Raw genomic sequence first — 23821 nt, 5'->3', positions numbered from 1 at the left:
GGTTTCATAGAGCAAAAACATTTCAAGTGCTACTCAACTGGCTTTAGAAAAGCCAGTCCTTTATTAGTATATAAGTGCTTTGTTAATAGTTCTATCGCTCGAAGTGGAGTCGAAAGAGATGAGTTTTCAGTCTGCGCCGGAAGGTGTGTAAGCTTTCTGCTGTCCTGATGTCAATGGGGAGCTCATTCCACAATTTTGGAGCCAGGATAGCAAACCCACGTGTTTTTGCTGATGGGAACTTGGGTCCCCTTCGCAGCGAGGGTGCAGCGAGCTGTATATTCAGTTTCGGTGGCAGTTCTTCCAGTTTGTCTAGAAGTCTTCTAATCAGTAGTTATAATAAATAAAGAACTACGGCAGATGTGTAATATTTAATGCAGCCGAACCGTGTATTACAATGCCGTTATGTGATGACTTTCAAAGAAAAAAGCAAGCACATTCGGATCAAAGTATTATTATTTTTTTTTTAAATGTTTTCGGATTTCATATCGGATAAACATCATATCCCAACGTGCATTGTGGCTAAAACATCCAATCACCAAGCTTCAACCATAGCCGAGGATCTTGGGTAATCAGTTCAGTGGGTGTGTATCGCAATGACGCTAGAAATGTCCCATATACTGTATAGGCCTACGTCAGTTTCCGGTGACTTTAATTTGAAATTCAGTTCCTGACGGACAGCAAAAAAGCCCGATATTATAGAATTAAACAAATAAATAAAAACAAGGATAATTGTGTGTTATTGTTGAGTAAATAACAGTTTGTTAATTAGAAAAGAATAACAAATTAGAAGGAAAAAAATATTTTAAAAATACATACAGTATTCTGAGGCTCTGAGCCCCATTTCTTTTCCTCATGGACGGCAAAAAAAGTCCAACATTACAGAATTTAAAATAAAAACAAAAATCGTGGCTTGATATTGAGTAAGAAAAGGTTTTGATGAACCACACAGCTTCTGGTCTTCCAAGACCCGACTGGACAAAAAGATGTGGTGCAGGCATGAAACATACTACCAATAGCAATACATTGCTTTTAAAATCGTTCTGTCTGACATGAAAAAAAGGTGGAAATTGTGTTGGTGAACACGAATCAATAGATTACATGTTGTGGCTATAACACGAAATGCCGTGAGACTGGGTTGAAATGTTAGTGAGCAAATATACTTTATCTAAGTTATTTTAGCCTGATATCAACTAGGTATAGCCTATTAACAAAGCACTTATATACTAATAAAGGGCTGGCTTATCTAAATGTTTTTGCTCTATGAAGCCTGATGTACTTATATGATTATGTTTTCTTAAAGTTTGTATTTTGTTGGTCGAACGCACTTATTGGAAGTCGCTTTGGATAAAAGCGTCAGCTAAATGCAATGTAATGTAATGTAATTATAACTAAACTTGATCAAAGCATTTTTTATTTGTAACACACTGAGACAGTGTAGCCATCTGCAAGTTCCAGACATGCTAGGATTGTGTTTGTCAAGGTACTGAAGCCAAGAGGGAGACTTTATTCTCATAGTGTGCCTTGCAAGTTAATAATGAACACAGCAGGTACTGACTTAGTCATCAGGATATTAATTATACTTTATATTGAGAGGGCGGTGTAATTACTTTTTCTCTAACCTTATTTGACAATCGTCTACTTGTTTCTGTTAAAAGGGCCTTGACTTCCCAGCAGAAATGTGCCCTCTTCACCCTCTTTCTTTGAGGCCGTCCCCTGAGCCTCAGCTGCTTGATTTAAACCATTTGGCCTGTTATATGGTGAGGTCAGGTGTTAACAATCCACCACTTCTGAAGGGGCTGACAAATCTGAAATTCATAAATTAGTATTCCTGGAATGCCTGAGTGTGGCAATAAAGGTTCTACTTCCTCGTGTCCTCAACCTATGTAAGCACCTATGACGTCAACCATAAGGGATACCTCATATATGCTGGCACTGGCACTTGGAATCTGTTAAAAAAATAATAATTAGAAAATCTAAACCGCAAGGATTTCTTCCAGACATCTTAGCTGGTTACAATCCACAAACCTTGTTGTGAGAAGCTTTATTAAGGATTTATTTGTACTCTTACTTTGCTACATTTGCTGAAGAATGAGCATAAGCCTATACCTCTTGTCCATAGATACACACTTCCTCCTATGTGTTGAAATGGTTGGCGGCTGTAATTCGTTATAACAAGAATGTTTCTATATGTAATTGCTCACAACTGACTGTTTTTGGCTTGAGACATGCGCTTTGTTATAGCCTTTGTGTTGCGTCACAAATGAGGCGACAGTCTGTGCAATGGCAGACATGGCCAACATAATGCTGCTTCTAACAACATGACAGGATTCTTTTTTCATCTCACTAATTTGTGAGCGGGGGAATACAATACTCGCAGGATACAGACCCCGTCATCATTTGGGGTTAAACCTGTAGGTGTTTGGCTCAACCCTTTTAAATAAAGTAAAGCTTTAACTATGTTTTTGCATTTTAATTTGGATGGTAATTTATTTTTGACAGGGCCTGTGTAAACAGCTTTTTTCTCACAAGAATGAAAGAGAAAAAACACTTTTTTCAAAAATACCTGAACATTTTCCTTCTGTTTATGTGTACATGTTTTTTTTTTCATCTTCCCTGTTTACTGGACCTTGTCTTTATCATATCCCTGCTGAATTTTGATTGCTTGTTCTCTGATTGACCACCTGTGTACCGAATTCTGTTTTGGCCAGTAAAGAGTGTGACCTTTTACCAAAATCCTGAGTCATGCATTCGAGTCCTTTGCCTGGCGTTTACCAGTTGTTGAATCTTTGAATAATTCAGTTTCAGTACACATAGGTATTTGTATACCAGGAGTCATGATAGAGCTAAAATGACATGTTGAAATCTAAACTCTATAAAGACGATTTATCTACCTGGTGGTAGGCTTAGTCAGCACACTGTGTGTTCTGCCGCACACATGCAGACTGATATCACTGCTTCCGCCTTCTCTAATGTCTCTCATTAAAGATCTCTCTCGTGTGTCAGTCTCTGGTCCTTTCCGAGATCCCAGCTCCTCCATCCTTGAAATTGAAGGCTGGAGTGAATCTTATCGCCTCTCATTAGCTTCATTCCCATTCTGTCTGGCTCCCTTTATTGCCAGTGTTAACCTTCTCACTTGGTAGCATTCATTGAGAAGTGATGTCCTTCTGTCAGAGGAATTATGAGTTGCAATATTTCAGCACACTTATCCTTGACATATAATTTGAACTCCAACAGAAAGAGGTTGTCCCTGGATCATGTTGCTATACCTAATTTAATATATTTCAATTATCATACATTTTCATTTGTGTCACTGAAACCTGTTACAGTTTCATTTATACAGCTCAATTTTAGAGGAATTGGTGCCAAAGAAAGCGCATCGTGAAGTGCATATTTTAAGGTGTAATGGACTATAAACCACTCAACTCTCTGAACCTAATTGTCTGATAAGGAATTAGGTAAAATTCGGTTTCACAGACTCGAAAATCGAGAGCAATTTGGGACACAGGTAATGTGACTAATTATGCTGTTGGATGGATGCAGTTTTAGAACTATTGCCTGATGCTTTTGATTGGTTTGATTGATCTATTTTGCATTGATGTAAATAAATCCTCCTTTTTCAATTCACAAACAGAAGAACTGAGTCTACTCCTGTCTGACAACTGGGAGATGTCTGTTGTTTTAAAAAGCTGCCTCATAAATTATCTTTCCTCAGTACTTACTGCTGTGACGCAGTGTCCACTGTTGCATTAAAACCGGTTGTTCCCTGAACAACAAATACACCAACTTAATCTCAAAGTACTGTGCATACAGAATCACTGTTGCAATCCTCAGAGCACGTTGTTCTACCAGGGAATCAAATTGGAGGTGTCCACTATTCATGGATATTGACATCATATTGATCTACCATCTTTGCTTTGACATGTGACGTGATGTTTGGAAATAGATTGTGTTGTTGTTACAACAACTGATGGCTCTCACTTATTTTATCTTATAAATACATTAACACATATCAGGGTCTTACAGTATAACTGCTGGTCTAATTTTTCAATTATTTGTAGGTTTTATTTTTATTTTCTCTGCTCATTTGCTTGCCTATTACATTTTCTTCGAATTACCCTAAATAATATTGCACATGATTAAGCATTTCATTTCAACATCAACCTGTCAACTTCCCAGTTGTAAAGATATTGTGAATAATACATAAAAGGCATATTTTCAAAATGAATGAGATATTTGTCTTGCTAAGTTTTTAAAAAAAAAACATGGAAAAAAGTGTGCAACACATTTCACATGCAGCAAGACAATAAGTTCAACATTTAATAATTTCTCCACCACAAAAATATGTGAAAATTCAAAGCTTTATCATGATCATCATCGTCATCATTATTTGTTTTCTTGTACTTTCTTGTTATTTTCCATCTTCCTTTGTATTTATCCAGTTACTGCAGAGGGAATGTGATGGCTCCCACAGGATTGTTGAAATCCACCTTGATACATCTTCAAGCATTTAGACTACCTATGTTGTAAATGTATTATCTTTTAAATGTATACACTACATCTATTGCACATCTGATCTGTTGCTCTCCCAGAGGTTTCTTCCATTTTCCCCATTAACTGTGGGGTTTATTTGGAAGCTTTTCCTGTTCCGATGTGAGGGTCTAAGGACAGGTCATATTCATATTCTGTAAAAACTGTAAAGTCAACTGAAACAAAATGTAACATTTGTGATATTGGGACATATAAATAAACTTCGATTGATTGATCGATTGAATATGCTCTTTTTGGGATTTGCCCAGCTTCGGTATACGATTGCATGGGGTCAATGTTGGAGCCACTGCATCTAGAATAAAGTGCTGCTGAGATGTATGCAGTACGTTGCTTTTCACCATTCTTTGTTTTTTCATATGACACTATGTTCCTCATAAACATTTTTAGAACCACAGTTTTAGTATTCATTAACTTATGCTTTCCTTTATCTTACACCTACCTTTTCTTTGCCTTGGAGGTGTATCAAGGACATCCACTTAAACACAGACAGTGGCAGAACTTCAGTGTTAGTATTATTAGATCTCAGTGCTGCGTTTGACACTGTTGACCACAGCATATTACTGGACCGACTGGAAAACTGGGTGGGACTTTCGGAAACAGTTCTAAATTGGTTTAAATCCTACTTAAAGGACAGAAACAACTTTGTTTCTATCGGTAAATACACATCTGAGTTGACAAATATGACATGTGGGGTTCCTCAAGGCTCTATCTTGGGGCCTCTTCTCTTTAACATCTACATGCTACAACTGGCTCAGATAATGAAGAACAACAAAATAAGTTACCATAGCTATGCAGATGACACACAAATTTACGTAACAATTTCACCAGGAGACTATGCTCCAATTCAAACACTGAGTAAGTGCATTGAACAAATCAATGACTGGATGTGTCAGAACTTTCTCCAATTAAACAAAGATAAAACTGAGGTAATGGTTTTTGGAGCCAAGGCAGAACGTTTAAAAGTTAGCGCTGAGCTTCAGTGTGCAATGTTCAAACCAACAGATAAAGCCAGAAATCTAGGTGTAGTCATGGACTCTGACCTGAGTTTCAACAGTCACATTAAAACAGTTACTAAATCAGCCTACTATCACCTAAAGAACATATCTAGGATTAAAAGACTAATGTCACAGCAGGATTTGGAAAAACTTGTCCATGCCTTTATCTTCAGTAGACTCGACTACTGCAATGGTGTCTTCACAGGTCTCACTAAAAAATCTATTAGAAAGCTGCAGCTGATTCAGAACGCCGCTGCTCGAGTCCTCACTAACACTAAGAAAGTGGATCACATCACTCCTGTTCTGAAGTCTTTACACTGGCTTCCTGTGTGTCAACGAATAGATTTCAAAATACTGCTGCTGGTTTATAAAGCACTGAATGGTTTAGGCCCAAAATACATTACTGACCTCCTGCTAAACTATGAACCATCCAGATCTCTCAGGTCTTCAGGGACTGGTCAGCTTTCTGTCCCCAGAGTCAGAACTAAACATGGTAAAGCAGCGTTCAGTTATTATGCTCCAAATATCTGGAACAAACTCCCAGAAACCTGCAGGTCCGCTGCAACTCTGACTACTTTTAAATCCAGGCTGAAGACTTTTCTTTTTGTCGCTGCTTTTATTTGAACTATTCATATCTTAAACTGCACTGTAACTTTTATCCATGTACTTTTTCTTGTAATGTTTAATTGAACTATTTATATTTTAGACTGCACTGTAACTTTTATCCATGTATTTTTTTCTTAATGTTTATTTGATTAGCTTTTCTTTTTTAATGCTTAATGTCTTTCATTTTTTTTTCTTTTGTAAAGCACTTTGAATTGCCTTGCATTGAAAAGTGCTCTATAAATAAACTTGCCTTGCCTTGCCTTGCCTTGATTGAACATTCTGGGAAGTTATTCTCTCAGCCTGGATGCATTATAATCCTTTGATGAATAATTATCACAGGTATTGAAATACTAATTGTATTTATTCATTACACAATATCAGTGTAGCATGACTGTATCCTTGGATCAATTTAGTTATACGAGAAGCTTGTTTGTGTCGGCTTAAATTAAAGTCACACTGGCAGTTGAATCTTGCATTTCAATTGTGTTTTGCATCTGTCATAGTTTTTATAAGTATAACAGGATTTTGCAGATGAAACATAAGGTTCAGTACCACAGGGAGAGATGCTTAAAACTTCATCATCATCAACATCATCCAAAACTCTTCTGAATGAATAAATTACAGCCAGCCTACAGTAGGCTGTAACCATGATGTCTTGGGAAACAGAGAAAAGGCAGCATTTGTAGGGGTGAGATTTTTGATGAATAGGGTAGGAGGACTGGAGGCTTGGCACAGAAATCTGTAATGATTTCACAGATTGTATTTTTAATAGCTGCAAATCTCAGTTTGATTCAGTCGCTGTTTCAAAAGAGTTTTAAGCTTACAAGCGATGTTTGACCAAGCAATTTTAGGTGGTCGACAAAATAACATCAAGAAAAAAAAGCCACCTCTATTGCTCAGTTCCAGTTGTTACAACCTTCCCTTAGGCTGGAACAAACAGGTAGTGATGTTACGTATTGCGCCGAGGCTTCGGAGCGTGTGCCGAGTAATCCCCGAAGCTTTTTGTGAAGCATGTACCGAGGCTTGTATCGTTTTGGGCCAGTGACGTCACCGATGACAAACGAAGCCCCGCTGCCTGTCGATACCACGTGACTGCTTCAGGAAGCGATTCAGATCGGTTGAACCGTTGAACCCCAACGCTCATAATACCCATGGATGTATAATAAGAACCATATTACCCCTCCTGTACCCGGGCCCGGTGACACGATGGAATCAAGAGAGCTCAGACCCTCACTTATAGAGGTCGGAACATGTCATAAGTATTACCAGATACCAGCATAAATAAATGTAGGAATAAAAACATCAATAAATACAGGAATAAATATGTTCCAGTGTTTTCAAGGAGATTCAGCGTGTGTGCTGTGGCTCAGCTGGAAAGCAGTTGACTCACGACCGCAGGGTCCCTGGTTCAATGACTGAACAATACGTATTTTTTGTTGTTTATAAAAGCTACAGCTAAATGAGATAATGTAGTTAATAAATGTATTCTTTGATATGGTTTAGCCTTTCTCAGGCTACAACAAGTTTATGAATATTATTAAGGAATACAAATCCCTCTTTGCAATGTTTAGCAGCCTCCTTAGGATTTTCAATCACAATCATTAAACTGTAATAAATACAATATTGTTAACATGAAAATATGATTTAATGTTCGTTGTTTAGAGTGATTCTAAGGCTTTACTCAATGAGAACTCGGTATGAGATAGAGCACACTGTTGAGATGTCTAATCGGCCTGTTTTACACACTTTGACCAGCAGGGGATTTGTGTTCAAATGAAGCCCATGATGAAGCCTCATGAGATGAACCCTTTTGCGAACCAATTGGCTGGAAAGCTTCAAAGCTTCATAAGGCTTCATCTCGCCATCACTAAAAACAGGGAGGCCACACAGAGTAAATGGCAAATATATGTTTATTTAACAGGTTATAGAAGAACACCTCTGATGAATAATGTATGTAAGAATCAGACTGTCAGTAGTGTGTGAGTGTGTGGAAGGGTGTTGTAGCTAGTGATGTTATGTATTGCGCCGAGGCTTCGGAGCGTGTGTCGAGTAATCCCCGAAGCTTTTTGTGAAGCACGTACCGAGGCTTGTATCGTTTTGGGCCAGTGACGTCACCGATGACAAACGAAGCCTCGCTGCCTGTCGATACCACGTGACTGCTTCAGGAAGCGATTCAGATCGGTTGAACCGTTGAACCACAACGCTCATAATACCCATGGATGTATAATAAGAACCATATTACCCCTCCTCTACCCGGGCCCGGTGACACGATGGAATCAAGAGAGCTCAGACCCTCACTCATATAGAGGTCGGAACATGTCATAAGTAGGCTATAAATAGATACAAGCATAAATAAATGTAGGAATAAAAACATCAATAAATACAGGAATACATATGTTGCAGTGTTTTCAGGGAGCTTTAGTGTGTGTGCTGTGGCTCAGCTGGAAAGCAGTTGACTCATGACCGCAGGGTCCCTGGTTCAACGACTGAACAATCCGTCTTTTTTGTTGTTTATAAAAGCTACAGCTAAATGAGATAATGTAGTTAATAAATGTATTCTTTGATATGGTTTAGCCTTTCTCAGGCTACAACATGGTTAAGTTTACGAATATTGTTAAGGAATATAAATCCCTCTTTGCAATGTTTACCAGCCTCCTTAGGCTTTTCAATCACAATCATTAAACTGTAATAAATACAATATTGTTAACATGAAAATATGATTTAATGTTCGTTGTTTAGAGTTATTCTAAGGCTTTACTCATTGGCAACTCGGTATGAGATAGAGCACACTGTTGAGATGTCTAATCGGCCTGTTTTACACACTTTGACCAACAGGGGGGTTTGTGTTCAAATGAAGCCCATGATGAAGCCTCATGAGATGAACCCTTTTGCGAACCAATTGGCTGGAAAGCTTCAAAGCTTCATAAGGCTTCATCTCGCCATCACTAGTTGTAGCATGTTGGAGGGTGCATCAAACCTAGCACAGGCTGTAGGCTGCGGTTGCTGCAGCATGACAGGATCTGAATCAGAGAGTGATCCTTGCAGCTGGGCAACCTTTATACCTTCTTGTGGCTCCGCCTCTAGATGGGCGGGCACAAACAGGACGACACTCCCAGTACCTGCCAGAGGACAGCAAGGCAGGGAGCACAGCCAGGCAGAAGGGGGGAGGGGTCGTCACACAGTTGACAGTGTAAATATATCTTTTTACACATATATATATGTATATATATATACATATATATATTTTCTGACAACATAAAGATCATATTGCCTGACCTCTTTTATAGCAATGTTGCCTTCAATATTATATTATCCATCTTTGTATCTGTGTATGTTTTTGTGATATATCATGAAGCGTTGCCTGTTAATTACATTGAGAATGGTGTAGGCAACTTAACTAAAACTGTTAGCCTATAGTTGAGTTAACTATTATGCAGTCACTCATATGTACCATCAGGGAAGTGTGAATGAGCCCTTAATGAACTAATTGACAGCTGAACTGCCTTGTGTACATTTTTGAGTCTAATATATGTTAGCCCTTGAGTAATTTCAGAGGGATCTTAACTTTTAGGGACTGATTGATAATCTACAACAACTGTAAAGCGAATATATATGAACTCGACTGTGATCAAAGACAAGCGGTGTGATTTAATGGTCTGTCTTTGACCTCTGGCATGTAAACAAATATCTATAATACTGCTGAATGTCATGCATTATAGCTGAGGAGATGGTTTAACTGAATCAAACAGATTGACTGGGTAATATAAATTGTAGTTGCTGCTCATTTTTCCTTATTGCTAAGAGATAAACACAACAAACTACTTCCTTCAGCTCATTAGATTAATAACAGTCATTACATAAAATGAAATGTATTTTGTCAGCATTTATCATTGGGCATTGTCTTTCCACACACCCCTTTTGTTATTTAGCTGTGAATCACAGACAGCATTTATTGACATAACCTTCTGGTAACACACTTGTTTCATCTATTACCAACAGATGGCTCTTTAGAATGACAATCTCTTTGTGACCTTTGTCTGGGACAGTTTTATTTGTTGACAAGGACAACCCTTTCAAGAGCCGCACACTTCCTTCAGTCAGCATGAATATTTATCAGCCTTTACCAGGAGGGATTCATTCTAAATGTAAGCAAGGTTATCCTTCTCCAAGTCATTTAGTTAGTTCTGCCAGAAGGGTGGGTGGGAAAAAGAAAATGTAAAAAAAACGTACTTGTAAAAAGGGCTCTTTGTTTATTGAGGGTTTGTGTTTGTCACCAATAAAAACTTTAAAAAAGAAGAAGGAAAGTTAGTTTCTTTCTGCCACTGCGGTGAAGAAGATAATAAGATCAAAGCATTGCATTTTAGACAGACGTGCATATTGAAAGGAACGAAGTCTGTCACGTACACACACACACGCGCACGCACACACACACACACACACACACACACACACACACACACACACACACACACACACACACACACACACACACACACACACACACACACACACACACACACACACACACACACACACACACACACACACACACACACACACACACACACACACACACACACACACACACACAGTCTGCTTCAGTGATAAAGGCAGCTTCATCCAGTTGTGTAACAGACAGCAGGCCTTGACATTAAACAAACTTTGTCTGCATTAAACTTTGCTCGAATCAATGGGGTCTTGCTTCATGACGTCTGTTTCCCCTCATGTATTACCAAAGTTCTTTTTTTACTGAATAAAAAGATACATAAATCAATGCAGTTTGTTCTGATAACAATTCTCTATTGCACATTCAAGTCATTTTTTCAATCATTTATTTACATTCGTCTATCCTATAAAAGGTTTTTAAATATAACACTGAGACTAGTTTTGTAGTAAGCCATGTGTTTAATATTAAACTGACACTGAATGAATAATTAATTGAAATTAATTTGTTAGAGCCTTAACAGATGGGATGAAAAGGTCCTGTGAGAAGCACAAGATGAACAGCTAAGTGGTCATTCTAATCAAAAAGGGTTATCCCCTTAGGAGAGTGAAGTTGCAGTACATTTAACATCATCATAATTTATCATCATGGGACTGTGAGTATTTATAGTTCACAACATTTTAGCCAGTGAGTCTCAGGTTACTGTAGGTCATGGACCTGTCGATCAAAGACAGTTTTGATCTTACATTTATTTATTTAGTTCATAATTACTTTATTGATTCAGGTAAATACTTCATATGATAAACAATTACATTATTATTATTATTATATTTTATGTACAGTTTAAGATAAAATGACACTATAGTAACCCCTCTGGCAAGTATTAACTACCTAACGCTAACGGTGTTCTAAATGTAATGAAATGAGCAATAATGAGTGTAAGCTATCTAATAATTCACCTATTATTGAAAATCCATTAATATATTAATAATAATTAACACTATTCGAGGATCTCACGGTGCAGGAAGGGAGATCTGAAAAATAACTTGATTTGAGGATGTCATTGTAAGTAATCTAAGATCGGTGTCATGTCCGAATTTAAATCCTGGCAGCAGAGTTTTGGAAATCGGCACATCTTCATCCAAATCCAAGTCATCTTCCTCTGACGCGCCAGATGCTTCTCTGCTGTCATCTTAAAGTTACACTGTATCACAGCAATGCCCGACTCTTTTTATTATCCCTGACACACTGGAAACAAAGCATGTTATGATGGGACGGGCTTGACACAGTTGTTTTCTCCGGACAATAAAAGGTCGCACCGAGCTCCAGTGTCCTCTGTTCTTGACACAGTGCGCCAGAGCCAGCAGCAGTCGGTGCTCGATTGGTTTGGTCTGGAGGAACGATGGCAGAACTAGAGGATAATGTTGCAATTCCTGAGTTCAGCAACCTAGTCCAAATGGATCCCTATCTAAAACCGTTCGAGAAGGACTTCAAGAGGAGGTAAAACACGGCTTAAACGGCGCTTTTCTGCACGGCTTGTCCCCAAATCAGTCCCTGCTAAAGCTATTAGAAGAAATGTTTATGCTAGCACTCGTGTCTTTAACTAAAAACACACAACTAACAGATACAAAGCGATGTTTTTTGCAACACAACAGACAACCGCCCTCTGGATTCAGGTTTGACATTGTATGAGGACAGGTCGCATTTGAAGCTGCGTTTCCCCTCTCATGCACTGCCTCCCTGTTTCCTGCCTTCTGCATAACAAGTGTTGGGCGGAGGTTCAGTTTATGCAACATTAATGAACCGCTACCATTTTATGTTACAAGTTGCTGAAGAGTCAAATCGTGTGGTCTCAACTTCCTGCGTTTGACAGTTCAGGAGTAGGCCATGTGTTTCGCAGTCAGATGACGTGTACAGTGCGTCGCGAGGTGCTGCTTTGGGCTGAAACGCTGTCTGATCCACGCCTGTTGTATTTTGGGATGCTGGAGCCTGTGCACTGCGGTGGTCCAGCATCAACAGCCTTTTGCCTTCTGGTCTTCATTATGAGTTTTCCGTTGTGCCTGGTTGTTATCGTGTCATCAGTTATACTAAAATATGTTTCAAAATTGGATTTGAATCCAACATTGGACGTTTCCAACTCGGACAGTGATTGGTTTGTTTTGTGTGAAAGGCAATGCAACACAAATAACCTTAGACAATACTTGACTTTATGCAGCACTCATATGCTGTATGATTTCCCCCTTCAGCCTTTATTTGGCTTCCAAACAAATTCATTCTTAGGGTGGAAGTATTAAGTAGCCGATTTTATCTGTTTGTATGGGGCTAGGGTATTATTAATCTGGGATTATGTCCAGCACAAATTGCAATCACTTTATCTGCAGTTGCCAAAGAATGATGGTTGATGGTATCAAACTACATGCAGAAGTAGGCTCCAAGATTTTGTGACCAGACCAGAAGTTTCCGTGATGCATCTTCCTAATTGAGTGAAGTGTTTATGCCAGTAATGCACAAACCAAAGCGGGAAGTTCTGATAAATAATATAACAGCCCTCTTATTATTGTCAGTGGGAGCCGCACAGTGCCTGAATGAACAACACTCCTACTTGAGAGGATAACCATTGTGATCAAAACACTTCTTGTATCGTAAAGTGACTTATGTTAGAGCCTATATAAGTGTATTCCCTTTATATTAAGTTGTCCTATACATGTTTAAGATTTTTCTTTGTAACCCTGTTTGTAACATGATTTGTTAAATATGTAAGCAGTAGAGAGATATTGTGGCTCACCACCATTACCCACATATTTGAATAGAAACCAAATGTGAACATGATTTTCTCAAGTCCTTTAATTTTCTGTAGAACAAAGGTATTCAAATGAATACAGGGAATATTAACAAGAAACTAGGTATGGAAAGTTTGCCTACTTATTATGAACATTGAAACACATTTGAAATCCAAATATGCTTAAATCAGTGCAGCACCTTACAGAGACCTACAAATACCTGACACATGTCCTTAACTGTATTGACCTGGTCTAATCACCAAAAGTAAATAAACACTCCAAGTCAATAGATTGTGCAGTTTTTTTATTGATACTATCTCTTTGGTCTTTTTCATTTTTGTAAATTGTTGTTTTAACTTGTTTTAACCTGATACAAAGTCAAGGGGTGCCCTTAAAAAAAAAGCTCCAATGATTATTCGATTTTCATTTTTTTTCAGTTTTATATCACATTAAACAAAAAAAAGGGAAGCAAACCGATAGTTATAATGATCTACAGCCCACATTGCTAGAGTTTTTTACAGTATCTGTTCACTGTTGAGCAGCCTCCAAATCAAGGCCTAAAAAAGCTCTGCCCAGGGGCCATATCGTTCCATGTCAGATCTTATCTCTAATGTTGAAGGTAAGTGTATTTTATAAATGTATTTATTATTCAAGCGTCTTTGGGTTCAGAAAAGCGCTATATAAAATTAATATATTATTATTATTATTTGAAGCATGTGAGCAGGGCTCTAGTCTTCCAGAGAGATTAGCGTGTCAGTTCCAACTCAGACACAGCTTGGGATCGCTGGGCTTCACAGAGCCTCAGACGTGTCTCAAACACCTGTCACGCTGATGAAAGTTGCACATACATGATATTGCATATAGGAGCACTGATGTGTGAAGGTTAATTCTTGATAAGCCCCCAGTGTCCTCAGGCCCTGAGCCCAAACACCACACCACCAACACAGGCATGGTAATCGTGAGCTTTCTCAGGCTAAGGTGCCACGCTGAGTCCCCTCGCCGAGCTGCACAGTGTTAAGAATTCAGCTGGCCTATCAGAAAGAGACCTCTGACCAAAAATAAAGATTATTTAGGTTTAACCGCCATGTCATTGCTCAAGGCTGCCCGCATCTCAGGTTTGTTGAACTTTGGTTCGGACCATATATAGCCGGTATGGACGGACTGTTGAAATGATTCCAGCATATGTTGAAAGCCTCCCATTTTAATAAATTAGTGCATGATTGTAGACAGCCCTTATTTGATTTAATCAGGATGGTAGTTTCAGATTGAAATGGAAAACAACCCTTTTTCGCTGAACGCAGGTTACAGCCCCAGTGAGCCGTGCTCTGTTGACATGCTTCATTATTTACCCTTCCTGTTGCGCAAACGGCAGGAAGTGCTGCTAGGATTTTGCAGTTTATGGCACCGTGTATCTCCTGAATTGGACCACATGAAAAAAGCGAGAGTTGAGACTGCCCCTTATTACTGCAAATATAGTTTTCTTAGCAAAGATTTGAGTATGTCATTTCAAAGTAAACTTACAGCAATAAGTCAATGAGTCATGAAGGTGATGCAATATATTTTAAGCAAAACTGATTACTGACTTGGAAATTATGACTGCCCATACATGCTCTGACGAGTAACAAGCTAAAATACAGGAATTCAAGATAAGTGGAAGAAGTATGTTACATTTCCTTCATAGGAGGAACCTGCTTTTATGGTAGCCTTGGCCGTATGATTCACCTTGCTTGAGGGTCAACAAATATTGAAGGTTAGCAGGGAATTTTAGCTTTTCATCTTTTAACCTCAATGTTTAGTACCCTCGTTAGCATCATTAATGAAGGACATTAATGGCATTAATTGAAAGTCACCTTGTTGCTAGGTCATCCAGAAACCCTTTTGGCAAGCTGAGAACTGAGAGAGAGAAACTTTGTCGTACAGTGTGCTGGCACCTCTGTGCTTCAGCTGTCACCCTCAGTCGCACACAAAGCAACAGACCTGAACCCTACTCTAAATATAGATGCCCGATTGTCTAACACTTAGTGTAGAAACAGGTTACAAAGTTCAGATGCTATGTGGGAGGAATTTTAAATAGTGGGTATATAAAACAAAATTAAAGAGAAATATCAGCACTATTTTTAATATTCACATTTCATATAGCCTTAACACATTTGATATTTTTAATATTCACATTTTATATACACATATATTGGTGAACTTGACGTCATTTATTTGACTCAGGTTTGGCGTTTTTGGCTGTCAAACCTTTTTGGAACTCGAGGTGACAGGACAAGGTGGAGCCAATTACAACCCAACACTGAACAATACATTTATCGAAACCAATTTAAAGTTACAATTAACTTGCTGTTAACATTCAAACATGCTGTAGAAGAGTTAAAGTTGAAAGATATAAACATGGACAGACACAAATATTCTCTGATTTATCCGCCTGTTCTAATTCAAATCCATCCATTTGATTAATGAGGTCCCAACATTTCCATACAAGTGTTTCTCATCTAGTTTGCAAAATGTACAGTGACCTTGAAAGTTCTATTGGACTCACTTTTGATATCTATCTCCTCTCATTACCAGTTGTAAACCATAACCAAATGTTATATAACTAAGCTATGTAAAAGAAAACAAAATGTTTCCTTTCACATCTGTTGAATATAAGATGAACTTTGTGAAAAAGGAAGAAAAACATCCCTTTTTGGCTGAAGTTTGAGTGGCATCTCAATGAATTGGCTGAAACTGACCAGTCTATATTCCGCGAACTTGTGTTGACCTGAGGAATTCCATGCAAATCAAAAGTTTCTTCGGACATAGTTTTACAGTGGATGAAAAATCCGAGTTGGAGTTTTGCCTCATTGTGCTCGATTATGTATTGTATTAGCTTAGAAATGTAACATGCTTATATTCTGTAGTGCAGCAACACCTTATATTTATTTGCTCCTAATCACCACAGTTTCATAGTTTCCCTCCATACATCAGCCGTTGCACTTTTCAGGAACAATGTAGGAAATGATATGCAGGCATTATTTGATTTAAAGGGGACCTATCATGTAAAATGCACTATTTGATGTCTTTATACGTAAATATGTGTCCCCGGTGCGTCGGGGAACTCACGCAGCGTCAGAAAATAAAACGCTTTCTCTTTTCCTCCGTACCCAAATCTTAAAAAAACGGGGGTACAACGAACGGATTCAGATTTGCTGCCGATATGACGTAATTTCGGATGGTGGACCCACAGAAAGTTGCTATCAGAAACAATGCCTGACGTGTTTTGGACGTAATCTCGTCTTTGTTTACATTAGCAAACCTCGCTAACACTCAGAGCTAACCTGTACTGGAGAGCACAGCAGGAAATTAAAAAAAGGAACTCACCTTGTGATAAACCCGCAAGAAAAAGCATTTGAGCTCCATACTGTTTCAGAAATAATCCTTGATGTGGTTTGGAACAGGATGGCATTTTATCACAGCAGAATTTAACTTTATCTCTGGTAGAATTCTGATCAGGCATTAGCTCCGACTCCTTTTCTTTCTTTTGTTCAAGCTAAGGACCCAAAGTCTGCGTTTCTCTAACAGGGCTGGAATAGAGGGATACGAGGGATGTCTACAATGCATGATCTGTTTGTATTTTGAGCAAAACACATCATAGACATGTTTTTATATATTTTTATATACCTGAGACCCATAATATATCCCTTTTTAAAATAGCACGATAGGTGCACTTTAAGACAAATGAGTCTGACTGTAGGCTATTAAGTCAAGAATGTTTTTTATCCAATTTTAAAGACATCCATTGAATGAAGATGCTCAACCCAGCCCATGTTTTGTAAGAATCATGGGAAAGAAAAACTTCTCAACGAACACTACATGTAATCTACAAAAGATCTTGGATGAAAACACAGATCCTACTGCCACTGAAGGTTAGGGATGGAAAGTACTTCTGGTTTTCTACTGCCAGGTCCAGGCATGGAAAGAACTTGGACGTCATGTTGATCCTCCTTTCTCTCTCCAGTTCTGTCTCCTGCAGAGTTTGTTTGTCGGATCTTCTTCTGTTCTTCACCGTGCTTCAGAACTGAAGTTAGAACTCCAGCTGTTACTGAGCCATATTTCTCTTATTCCAAAGGGTGTCCCCCAGCGGGGTTGCTATCTTGAGCCCCCTCCTGAGCTCCAGCTTTCTCATCATCAATGAGACCTTTACTAACCATCCCTCCCAAGCTTTGATTTTTCAGGAGAGCTTTTGCTAACTAAATAGCTTTCTCAATAGTGTCACCTGAGCTTTCTCCACAAGTCCCACTTTCAGTCACTTCTCCTTATCTTATGTGTATGGAACAAACAGAAGTAAAACAATGGTGTATTATAAACATGAACTGTCTTCAAGTTACAAGGAATATTGGGCTACCTTGATAGTTTGAGAAGAAGCAGAAATGTTTCTAGATGTTATGTCACACAATTGATCTGTTTCTAATAATATCTGTAAGGGTAATATCTTATTTCTGTCACATGATATTTTTCTATCTTCATTGATAATGAACAGTTTTCCAAACCTGAGATAAGAGAGCCAGGACTGTTATCTGTGAGTCACATCTATAATCTCCTGCCGCTCTATTACCACTGAAAAGGGAACAGGACGAGACTATATTGTAATTTTTGGCTACATGGATTGTTTGTGTCTCTAGTCGTGCATTCCCTGACGATGAGCAGCAGTGTTTTTAGTGAAACTGAAATAATTGCTTTGTTCCATAAATAAGTGGGGATAAGATCATTCTTTTTAAACATTGGGTCATGATCTTATACGTTTGTGTATTTCATACATCTGCCATTATGAACATTTGGAGTAGCTTGTAGTGATGTTCCTTTCAGATCTAAGGAATGTTAGAGATTGTTTGGTTTTACAGTATAGTATTCTTCGAGTAACGTTTTTCTGCAGAGTTGTTTATAGCCACAGCAGGCAGCTATTTTCAACAAAAAAACTCTGATGAACCGACTTTAGGCTTCTGACCCAGCTCCAAACGACAGACAGACACAGTAGCAACAAGCCGGTTAACAGAGTGACTCATTTTGCTAAAGTGCAAATATTTTTTCTTCAGGAGTTGACAGAAAGCAAATTGGAGTCAGTCGGACAAAAACACAACTTTTAGTGAGAACATTTTTGTTGTGGTGTGCATGTTGCCTTCTATTCTTCTCTAACTGAAGAGAACAGGTTTGTATTGAGTTCCTGTTCTGCTATTCTATTCTAACATTGTCCTGCTTCTATTAGGTATTCAGAGCCAGTGCTTGAGAAAAAAGGCCTGCCATATGTGATGAAATGGTCACACTCTGAGACTCTGCTCTCTGCAGCTTGATGGGAGAGTGTTTTACAGCCAAAGGTTGCCTATGGATACCATGTGCAGTGCCACGCTTGATATTGTTGAAAACTGTAAACTGAGAGTGCAGGCATGGAGGAAAGAAATAAGTGACAACTTCATCATAATAAAAAAAAATCCAAATATAGGCACAGGAAAGTGTACTTGAAGACAGATTCTGTCCGATCATCAATAATTAGAAAATAAATCACAGTTTAGACTATAATGTGCTTTAACTGGTCAAGTCACCCCTCCTGAAATGAATAGCTTCTGGGCTGCGCTAAATTAGGAAAAAAAGCAAAAGGTATTGCAACAGGTATTTTTGAGATAAAGAAACAGATATTTAAGTATATTATGTTCTACCTTTCTGCTGCACTCTTAAATACATCCTATTGCTGTTGTTAAAATATTCTTTCATTGAAGAAATAAAAAATGAACACAAAAGGCAATAATAGTTGCTTTTTAAAGTGCAGTTTCCTACTGATACTTCCTTTTCAATTAACATTGTCATCACAATGATGATATTTCTTTTTGGCACAATTGATGTGTGATCTCATCCTGCCTGCTTGCTGCAGCTTTACAGGATTTGTCTCACTATTCCCAATGGTCCAACCTTCTGGAACTCACTTGTTATAATCATAGGCATGACTTTCATGCCTATTCATATTGTGGCAGCGGTGTTTTGCCCTTATGCGCATCCTCCCACTGTCCTTCCTTTCAGCATATTCTTGAAATGGTGGCAAAGGAAGCATGTGGCACCATTGGTTGGACTTTAAAGGTTTACATTTGGCAAGTTCTGTCTGTATCCACTATGCTCGACACAGGGAGCAGCTGCTGAGAAATGGCGCTGTTACTTCAGCCCATCATCACCAGCCACAGGGCATTCACAGGCCAGTCTGAGCTTGGCTTCAGGGCTATAGGGGAGAGAGTGCACTTAACTCAGCTGGCAGAAAGAGGCTTTCTGTACCTGGGGGAATCTGATATGGACACCAGCTGGCTGCAGGAACTTAAGTGAGATAAATTGCAAAGTAGTTAGTCTATCCTTCTCAGTTGAAGGTAACAGACAGAGGTTTATCTCTCAGGATAGGCCTGTAGCCACACATTCTTGAGGGAAGGAGGCAGGTTTGCATCCCGAGGAAGGACCTCCTAGAGATAACGTTAGTGTGGACACATTACCAAACACTGCTGCACCGAATGTGCATCAAAGTTCTGGAAACGTTTTAAATGTGTGCAAACTAAGAACCATTTTCCAACACGGACAAAAAGAAAACAAATACAGTTGAATTTGTTTCAAAATCTTTGTGACTTATTTTTATTATGAGACACAAATACTACATTTATCAGAAACTTGCTTATTTATAGTAATATGTATCCATTCAGTTTAGAAAGCCTGCTCCAATCATCATTATTGAAGATAAATCACTTTTATTGATTATTAGTTATTGCCTTAAAAGAAAACTCTACTGTAAAATGTCATAACTATTTAAAAAAAAAATGGGCAAGCCCTTCAATTTAACACAGTTAATGACACAGAAATGAGTGGAAATAATGAATCACACTAGATTTCTGATTGTGTTGGGATGACATGGTAGTGTTATCGAACTGCATTGATATGAATAGCTGTTAATGAGTGGTGTGTGTGTGTGTGTGTGTGTGTGTGTGTGTGTGTGTGTGTGTGTGTGTGTGTGTGTGTGTGTGTGTGTGTGTGTGTGTGTGTGTGTGTGTGTGTGTGTGTGTGTGTGTGTGTGTGTGTGTGTGTGTGTGTGTGTGTGTGTGTGTGTGTGTGTGTGTGTGTGTGTGTGTGTGTGTGTGTGTGTGTGTGTGTGTGTGTGTGTGTGTGTGTGTGTGTGTGTGTGTGTGTGTGTGTGTGTGTGTGTGTGTGTGTGTGAGATTAACAATTATTAAGAGGCAAACGCGATTGGCGTACCATATGTGTCGATGTGAGCTATTATACTTTATAATAGTTCACAATATCATATCATCTTTTTCTTATAAGAACTAAATCAAATCCTGAACTCACTGGCCTGATATATATACAGTTTGGAAAGAAAGCTGCGTATTAAATCAACCCCCCCCCCCCATGTGTAACAGACAGACCTAAATGCAATATAGGTTCTTCAGGGGGTCATCAAAACGCCAATTACTTAAATCAATTAGACTTCATTGTACAGATTGTGTATTCACCTGTGGCGTTTCCATTTAACTCATAATGTGTGTGTTTTCCCTGTGGTTTGAAGGTATGAGCAGCTTCAGAAGCAGCTTTCCAAGCTGGAGGAGACAGAAGGAGGCTATGACCAGTTCACACAAAGCTACAAGACCTTCGGTGTGCAGCGGCAGCCAGACAACAGCCTGCATTTTAGGGAGTGGGCTCCGGCTGCAGAGGCCCTTTTCCTAACCGGCGACTTCAGTGAGTATCCTGAGAAGAGCTGTCGGCTCCTGAACAACATGTCGGCAGTCGGATGCATTTTCTTTGGTTAAAGTTACACTTCCTTCGAAAGGTGTTGTTGATAACACCCTAAAACTAAAGCTTAAACCTCCCACGGATATTTTTTTCAGGTAATATTTTAGAAAATAGTGATTATTTTTCTTGAAGAAATTTGTTTTTGGCACAGCAAGTGTTTTTAAAACAAGCATGCAGCAAGCTAATAGATCATAAATATGCCTTCTTGCATAATAGCAAACAAATTGCAGAGTTGAATCGGATAACTAAAAAGGAAATGACACTTTAATATAGAGCTACGTACGCTGTTGGGACCAAAATGGACAAAGACATTTCCTTGCGAACATGTTGCGTATCTTCACAGTGCACTAAATAAGAAATGTGAAATTTCTGAACTCTTGAACACAAAGGGGCAAAAAATTAAGAAACGGCTTAAGAAACGGCGTAGAGAACCCTGGTGCAAGGCTATCAGCCCTTTTGATGAACCAACCTGGGAGTAGAAAATGTGGAAAATATTGATTACTAAGGATAAACTTGCATACTGAAGGGCGTTCTTTTTGAATGTGTTTGTTAATATTTTAGTAGCTGGTTATTTCATCATCGCCTGCAAAGTTATTGAGAGAGTGCAACCTCTGTGTTTGCACTGAAATCTTTATTCCCTTCGGCCCCGACTTTGAAAGTAATTTCAGGTTAATAGTCTTTTGAGTGTTATTTCCAGTTAATATCGGTGGTGAAAATGCAGCAAGATCATTTATTTTTGTCGTCATTACCAAGATTAAATGAGACCTGCCCTCACATATCAAATATACATACTGTACCAGGTAATACAAGCCCTCAGTGTCATTTATTTCCTTTATCAAATATATTAATGCATCTATTACACATGCCACTAGTAATATTTTACCCTCAACAGACAAACAACAATAACAAAACAAATAGAAAAAAAGAACAACAAAAGGCTGGTGAAATAATTCAGAGCTGTGCACATAACTCAGATTCCATTGGCCATGCCACAGCAGTGCACACACACTTGCCTCTGTGCCACATCCCTTCTGAACTGGCGCCCTGCAGGTGATGATAAAGGAAAGCAAATTCTAATACCTTCAGATTGATACTGTGTGCAAACTGGAGATTTGTCAATTTGTTTATTGTCCCTACACATTTTTTGTGCTAGTTAGTTCTGTTGCTGCCATTCCCTCTTTCCATATTTCTCCTGTTCCTTTTCCCTTTTTAATTATTTTCCGAGGACCTTGGGCAGCAGCTCAATTCCAACATTCAATTCTGCGAGAGATTACATTTTGACACGGCTCAGTCATATTATTTGATTTCAATTTCATAGTAAATGTGGAAACAGCCCAGCAGCCCTATTCATGAATACGGTGAAAGTTGGATGCGTAATGCACTGTTTAAGCAAAGGGAGATAAATAAATTGTGAAGAAATATGACTTGGCCTGCCTGTAAAAAGTGTTGGTGTTGTGCCCGGTCACTCCTGGAGCATCTCCTGTGATTCATTTTCTGTCCTGCTGTTGTTTTTGCTCATGAATAGCAAACAGATATGGCTGGCAGAAAAAAAACGACATCCTAAATTGTAATGCTAAGCCGTCTGCTTTAATGTCTGATATATTCCTGTCAGTTAATCAAAATTGGTAATGCAGTATCAGCAGGTTATGAATGCAAACCATTCGTTTATTCCCTCAGAGATACAATTCAATGAACAGCTAAGTTTGAATTTTAGATGAGTGAGCCTGGTGCTTTACTTGCTGTTGCAAAACTACAAAAACAACATGTGAGAGAGAGAGAGAGAGAGAGAGAGGGAGACATTGTGTAAAGACGGAGTGTAGAGGTCAGAAAAAAAAGAGGCCCACAGGAGAATATTGAAATAGAGCCACTGTGGTGACTAGAACTGTTGACCCAAAAAGCTAAGTCGTACGACATGCAACCAAAATATGCTCAATTGTTATTGGTCAACACTATTCAGACTACAGACTTAAAAATAAAAATGCTTTTGATGCCAAAGTCTTGTATGTTGCCCACAGCACAGCTGTTGTTTTTATATAAAAAAGTATGCCAGGCTTATAAGCAAATTAGCAGTATAAAACGGAGACAAGAAATTGTTGTGTTCATCCTGGGGTCAAGACCTCATGACTCGCAAGGTAATAAACAAGATAGAAAAAAACAACTAATTATAAAAAAAAATCTGTGATTATTTCCTATAAGGATACCAAAGCTTAGAGCTCAGTTCAGAGCTAATTGACAAAGTTGTAAACCAATACATTCACTGTGATTAATTCCTTGCTGTGTTCCCCTACAGATGCCTGGGAGAAATTCGCCCATCCCTACACCAAGCAAGAATTTGGCAAGTGGGAACTGATTCTACCTCCGAAGCATGACAACTCTCCAGCTGTGGATCACAACTCCAAACTCAAGGTAGAGAAGTGAACATCTTTGTGCCTAGTTTCACACACTCAGAGGGTGTCATCTTGCCGTGGTGCGACAGGGATTGTCATCGCAATGTGCGAGGGAGATTCCCTGTTATGTACGGTGTCTTATGGACCAAGTGAAAACCTGGCAAGTCGCCGTCAACAGCATGTCATACTTACAGCGCGCACAGGGGAGAAGACTGTATGTACACAAGGTGCACAGTGGAGGGGAGATACACCTGAAGAGCCCGACATATG

General features: G+C 38.8%; 1 protein-coding gene across 1 annotated transcript in view; it reads left to right on the top strand.

Annotated features, from left to right (window-relative positions):
- Window positions 1-11790: 11790 nt before the first annotated feature.
- The window catches only part of gbe1b (glucan (1,4-alpha-), branching enzyme 1b), a 94267-nt gene continuing 82236 nt past the window's right edge, over window positions 11791-23821 (top strand). The window contains exons 1-3 of the mRNA XM_034096973.2: window positions 11791-12093; window positions 20941-21110; window positions 23455-23570. Coding sequence (XP_033952864.1) covers window positions 11996-12093; window positions 20941-21110; window positions 23455-23570 — 384 coding nt within the window. The 5' untranslated portion in view covers window positions 11791-11995. The remainder of the gene's footprint in view (window positions 12094-20940; window positions 21111-23454; window positions 23571-23821) is intronic.

Source organism: Pseudochaenichthys georgianus, chromosome 13, assembly GCF_902827115.2.
Source record: "Pseudochaenichthys georgianus chromosome 13, fPseGeo1.2, whole genome shotgun sequence".
NCBI lineage: Eukaryota > Metazoa > Chordata > Actinopteri > Perciformes > Channichthyidae > Pseudochaenichthys > Pseudochaenichthys georgianus.
The sequence above is the reverse complement of the archived record's forward strand: the minus strand, read 5'-3'. Positions and strand labels throughout refer to the sequence as shown.